This window comes from Otolemur garnettii, unplaced genomic scaffold (assembly GCF_000181295.1).
Source record: "Otolemur garnettii isolate 467f Iridium unplaced genomic scaffold, OtoGar3 scaffold00011, whole genome shotgun sequence".
NCBI classification, from domain to species: Eukaryota; Metazoa; Chordata; class Mammalia; order Primates; family Galagidae; genus Otolemur; species Otolemur garnettii.
The window spans coordinates 16,739,516-16,745,954 of record NW_003852406.1 but is presented as its reverse complement, the minus strand read 5'-3'; the positions used below and the strand labels follow the sequence as shown (position 1 = coordinate 16,745,954).

General features: G+C 42.4%; 1 protein-coding gene across 1 annotated transcript in view; it reads right to left on the bottom strand.

The window, feature by feature from the left end:
* TRIP4 (thyroid hormone receptor interactor 4) overlaps window positions 1–6,439 on the bottom strand; it is a 101,023-nt gene that overhangs the window by 42,219 nt on the left and 52,365 nt on the right. The window contains exon 9 of the mRNA XM_023510005.1: window positions 318–442. Coding sequence (XP_023365773.1) covers window positions 318–442 — 125 coding nt within the window. The remainder of the gene's footprint in view (window positions 1–317; window positions 443–6,439) is intronic.

Genomic DNA, 6,439 nt, shown 5'->3' with positions numbered 1-6,439 from the left:
GGAAAGCTACTTCAATATTTTTTTTAGCTAATGGAAAAAAAAAAAAAAAAAAAAAAAAAAAAATTAAGATAAATTGAGATAAAATTGACTAGTTGATTTCTGGTGTTGGAAACTGGTATTTTTATTTGAACTGTTTGACAAAGTAAAGCTTTGAACAGCTATCTATCTATGATTTGCCACTAAACAAATAAATAAACGCAAATATTACTAAAAATGCTTTTTAACCAAGAAAAAGCCACAGCAAGAAGTGAAAGAAGATGCATGTCAATGACTTCTCTCTACAAAGAAAGACTGAAAATAGAATACATGGCTGTTACCTTGCCCACGAAGAAGACGATATGTAGCCTGGAGTTCTGAGACTTCCTGAGGGGATGGTCTTTTGGCTGTGGCTGCTATCCATAATCGTCCTCTATGGGGGGTATACCAGGATCTGCCCTCCACCCTTAAACAAATACAAATTTAGTGTGAAGGATCTTAATTCTAGTTTTCTGAAAAATTCTGTAATATACAACAAATCCTATAGAAGATTATCTAATTGAAACAAAAGACATGTAGATGATACCTTATTAAGAGGGATCTCTCTCACCCAGTTCCTTTCACTTGAAGATGAACTCTGTTCTCTAATTTCTTTGTTGTTGTTCTTGTTGTTTTTGGAGTTTTTCTCAGACAAAGTCTTACTTAGTCACCAAGTAGAGGTCAGTGACACCAATATAGCTCAATGTAGGGTCAAATTCCTGAGATCAAGCAATTCTCCCAATTCAGCTTCCTGGGTAGCTGGGGCTACAAGCCCATGCCACCACACCCAGTTAATTTTATCTATTATATATATATTTTTTAGAAATGAGGGCTTCCACAAGTTGATTTCAAACTCCTGGCCTCAAGCGATCTTCTTATCTCAGCCTCCTCTAGAGGGTTAGTATCATAGGCATACCCACTGCACCCTACCTCTAATTTCTTCTAACATCAGAATAAAGACAATTCATCTCTCACAACTCCTGACTACTTTTCTCCTGATCCCTACCACTTAGACCTGGAGCCCTCCCAGGGGCTTCTAAATGCAAATGCTCTATTTTCAAGGCATCCACACTATCCCAAACGTATGGAAATCCTTGCCCCTGAGTCAAACTTAACTTTTCCTCAAAGAGTTATACTCCAATCTGACAGAAAAATCCTAACTCGGCGCGGGGCCTGTGGCTCAAGCGGCTAAGGCGCCAGCCACATACACCTAAGGTGGCGGGTTCAAATCCCTAGCCCGGGCCTGCCAAACAACAATGATGGCTGCAACCAAAAAATGGCCAGGCGTTGTGGCGGGCGCCTGTGGTCCCAGCTACTTGGGAGGCAGAGGCAGGAGACTCGCTTGAGCCCAGGAGTTGGAGGTTGCTGTGAGCGTGCTGCCATGGCACTCTACCCAGGGGGATAGCTTGAGGCTCCGTCTCAAAAAAAAAAAAAAAAAAGAAAAATCCTAACTCGCATGTAACTCCCCAAACTGGTACTTTTAAATTTTTACTTAATATAAGTAAATAAAAATACTTATAATTTTTATTCTTTAAATTACAATCACACCAATTTATATATATATTTTTTCCAAGACAGAGTCTCATTATGTCGCCCTGGGTAGAGTGCCATGGTGTCACAGCTCACAGCAACCTCAAACTCTTGGGCTTAAGTGATTCTCTTACCTCAGCCTCCCAAGTAGCTTGAACTACAGGCGCCTGCTACAACACCTAGCTATTTTTTGGTTGTAGTTGTCATTGTTGTTTGGCAGGCCTGGGCTGGGTTTGAACCCACCCATTCCAGTGTATATAGGCACCAAATCCCAATTTATATTTTCTAATTGTACATAGTGTTGTGTTCTCTGTGAATAATTAAATTTATAGATGGACACAATGGTTCATACAATTTTATCATTTTGAGAGGCTGAGGCAGGAGGGTTGCTTGAGCCCAGGAGTTAAGAGACTAGCCTGGGGCTTAGTGCCCATAGCTCAGTGGTGAGGGCACCAGCCACATACACTGAGGCTAGCAGGTTTGAGCCCTGCCCAGACCTGCTGAAACAACAATGACAAATCCAACCAAAAAATAACCAGGTGTTGTGGCGGGCACCTATAGTCCCAGCTACTTGGTAGGCTAAAGTAAGAGAATCGCTTAAGTCCAAGAGTTGGAGGTTGCGGTGAGTTGTGACACCATGACACTCTACCGAGGGTGACACAGGGAGACTCTGTCTCAAAAAAAAAAAAAAATAAGAGAACAGCCTGGGAAATAGCCCCTTTTCTACACCTACACACATACACATACACACATGTGCACACGCGCACGCACGCACAAACTAGCTGAGCATGGTGGCCTGCACCTGTAGCCTCAACTACTTAGGAAGTTGAGACAGGAATATAGCTGGAGCCTGGCCAGGACTTGGAGGCTGCAGTGAGCTATGATGATACCACTGTACTTCAGCTTGGGCAACAGAGCAAGAGCCTATCTATGTGAAAGAAAAGAAAAGAAGAGAGGAAAGGGAAGGAGAGGGGAGGGAAGGAGAGGGAAGGAGAGAAAAGAAAAGAAAAGTGGCTCGGCACCTGTGGCTCAAGAGGCTAAGGCACCAGCCACATACACCTGAGCTGGTGGGTTCAAATCCAGCCCTGGCCCACCAAACAACAACAACAGCTGCAACCAAAAAAATAGCCAGGCGTTGTGGCAGGCACCTGTGGGCAGAGGCAGGAGACTCGCTTGACCTAGGAGTTGGAGGTTGCTGTGAACTGTGATGCCACAGCACTCTACCCAGGGTTACAGCTTGAGGCTCTGTCTCAAAAGAAAAGAGGCTCGGTGCTTGTAGCACAGTGATTACAACACTAGCCACATACACGGCCAGGCTGGCAGGTTCAAACCTGGCCCAGGGCCAGCTAAACAACAATGACAACTGCAAAAATAATTGCCGGGCCTTACAGCGGGCACCTGTAGTCCCAACTACTTGGGAGGCTGAGGCAAGAGAATTGCTTAAGCCCAGGAGTTTGCAGTTGCTGTGAGCTGTGACACCATGGCACTCTATCAAAGGCAACGGCTTGAGACTCTGTCTCAAAAAAAGAAAAGAAAAGAAAAGAAAAAGGCAGTGCCTATAGCTCAGGGGGTAGGGCGCTGGCCATATACAGTGGGGCTGGCGGGTTTGAACCTGACAGGGGCCAGCTAAAACAACGACGACTGCAACAAAAAATTAGCCTGGCATTGCGGCAGGTGCCTTGTAGTTCCAGCTACTTGGGAGGCTGAGGCAAGACAATTGCTTGAGCCCAAGAATTTGAGGTTGCTATAAGTTGTGACATCATGGCACTCTACCCAGGGCAATAGCTTGAGACTCTGTCTCAAAAAAAGAAAAGGAAAGGAAAGGAAGAGAAAGAGAGAGAGAAAGAGAGAGATAAAGGAAAGGAAAAAGGGAAAAAGGGAAGGGAAGGGAAGGGGAAATGAAAGGAAAAAGGAAAGAAAAAAGTGGCTCACACCTGTAATCCTAGCACTCTGGGAGGCCAAGGCAGATGGATTGCCTGAGGTCACAGATTTGAGACTAGCCTGAGCAAGAGTGAGACCCCATTTCTAAAAACAGGCAGGCGTTGCAGTGGGTGCCTGTAGTCTGAGCTACTCAGGAGGCTGACATAAGAGAAGCACTTGAGCCCAAGAGTTTGAGATTGCTGCGAATTATGACGCCAAGGTACTCTACTGAGGGCAACTAAATGAGACTCTGTTGGGAAATATCCAGTCACATAAAAAGAAAATTAAAAAAGAAAACAACAACTTGTTGACTAGTTTGAAAGAAACTTTAAGTGGAAGAAGAGAATGCATTCATGGGAACTTAATTGTATTTGCTACTTTCCAAGGGTTACAAAAAGATGCTTCTCGTTCACTAAACTCCCACAAAATTAAAGAACCTTGATAATCTACTCCATTCTTATAAGAATATAGGGTCGTGGGGGGCACCTGTGGCTCAAAGGAGTAGGGCACTGGACCCATATGCCAGAGGTGGTGGGTTCAAACCCAGCCCCAGCCAAAAACTGCAAAAAAAAGAATATAGGGTTGTGAATGTTTTATATCCTTGGTTTTCTACCATAGATGAATTAGAAGAACATTAAGACGCATTCAGTAGGTTCTCAAAATGGGGAATGAACCAATATGTGTCTTCCCTCTAGGCCACATAACCTTTAGGGTGACTGGAAAACAGGTCCACAGATGCGGCAGAACCACTCATTTCATTTCTGTGGGATAGTGATTGTGGGCTAGACTCATGCTGCTTTTTCAGTAAGAAAATGATAGTAGAGATCCAAAATAGGATAGGAGAAATATAAATACTCTGATGCCCTTAGTAGAAGGCAAGTTGGTTGGTTTTCTACATGGGGAAAGGAAGACACCTAAACTGCAGAGGACTCAATGAGAAGACTAGCCATCTCAGGGCTTGTTGTCCTGGAGCAGAAGTGGATTCACATGCACTTATTCTAATTACGGCACTACACACACAGCCTATGAAACATTAGAAGCCAAAGCAAGAAAATCTAACCTTTAAGAAGGTAGAAAAGAGGCTGGGTGCGGTGGCTCAGGCCTGCAATCCTAGTGCTCTGGGAGGCTGAGATGGGAGGACTGCTTGAGCTCAGGAGTTTGAGACCAGCCCGAGCAAGAGTGAGATTCCCAACTCTACTAAAAATAGAAAACCTAGTTGGGTGTTGTGGTGGGTACTTGTAGTCCCAGCTACTCAGGTGGCTGAGGCAAGAGGGTTGCTAGAGCCCAAGTGTTTGAGGTTACTGTGAGCTACAAGGCCATGACACTCTAACCTGGGCAACAGAGTGAGACTCTGCCTCAAAAAAAAAGGTAGAAAAGATGTAGTGCACCTTAACAAAGAGAGAAATGACAGCTAATAGCCATAAAGAAGAGATGATTGTGCCTAAATGCTGGTAATTTTTCTTTCAGGAAAGTACAGAAATAATTGAAGCCTGCATAGTAGAGTGAAGGAGCACTGTGAGGACCTGAATACTAGCTCCTCCTCTGCCACTGACCAGCTTTGTAATTCAGAGCAATCTTCTTTACCTTTGGCTGCCTCAGTGTCCTCATCTGACAAAGATTGTAATAATATGGGCCTAATCTACAGTCAGGTGTCACTGAACAATGGAAATACATCCTGAGAAATGTGTCCTTAGGTAATTTCATTCTTGTACATTCTATGATACAGCTGTGATATAAACCTAGGCTATATGGTATAGCATACCACTCGTAGGCTACAAACTCATATAGCATGTTATTGTATGGGATACTGCAGGCAATTATAACACAGTGGTAAGTATTTGTGGGTGGTGCCCGTGGCCCAAGGAGTAGAGCACCAGCCCCATATATTGGGGGTGGTAGGTTCAAGTCCAGCCCCAGCCAAAACTGCAAAAAAAAAAAAGACAAATATTTGTGTATTTAAACATATTTAAACATAGAAAAGGTACAGTAAAAATATGGTATTATAATCTTATGGGACCACAGTTGTATACGTGGTACATCACCAAAAAGATATCATGTAGCACATGACTATATTTCACAGCAGTACCACTTTGAAAACTAAAATTCTATTTAAATGTAAAATATTTTACTGTTATAAGTTGGGAAATATCCAGTCACATAAAATTCTAACAGAAAAAAATAAGAAGGAAAAATGAGAATGTTGTGTTGTAGTGTTTTTGTTTTTTTTGTTGTTGTTGCTTTTGGCCAGGGCTGGGTTTGAACCCACCACCTCTGGTGTATGGGGCTGGCGTCCTACTCCTTGAACCACAGGTGCCACCGTTGAGTTGTAGTGTTAAGCAAAAGAGAAACACAAACATGTATCATGATGTCACTATATAACAATTTGCACAGGAAAAAGAATAAACACCCCAAAATGCTAATAATACATATTTCTAGGTGTGAGATTGTAGGCACTCTTTTTCTAGCTACTTTTCAGTGTTTTACAATTTTCTATTCATATGTAAAAAAGCAAAGAAACAGCTATTTTTAAAAATTTAATTGAGAAGAAACTTAAGAAACCACAGAATAGTAAGCTATTACCATCACTAACAGGTAAAACATAGCTCGGTAATACAATAGAAGAACCTCCGTAGTTACCACCTCCCTACATTGACCACCTCCTTAAGTTGACCTAATTTTCATAGAATAGACATGCACCACATGCTGTACACTAGGCCTAGTTCCTTATGGTGACCACTGCTGTTACATTAACCAGTTTGTTACAGTACCTTGGATGGTCAACTTACAGAGGTTCTACTTATTTGTGGTAAAATAGTTTCTCAATATGGATAGCCAGATTAACAGATATATAAATAGGAAAATAAAATCACAGTTAAAATGAATAAATAGGCATAAAAATTTAAATTTATTTTTTCTTTCTTCTTCTTTTTTTTTTTTTGAGACAGAGCCTCAAGCTGTCCCCCTGGGTAGAGTG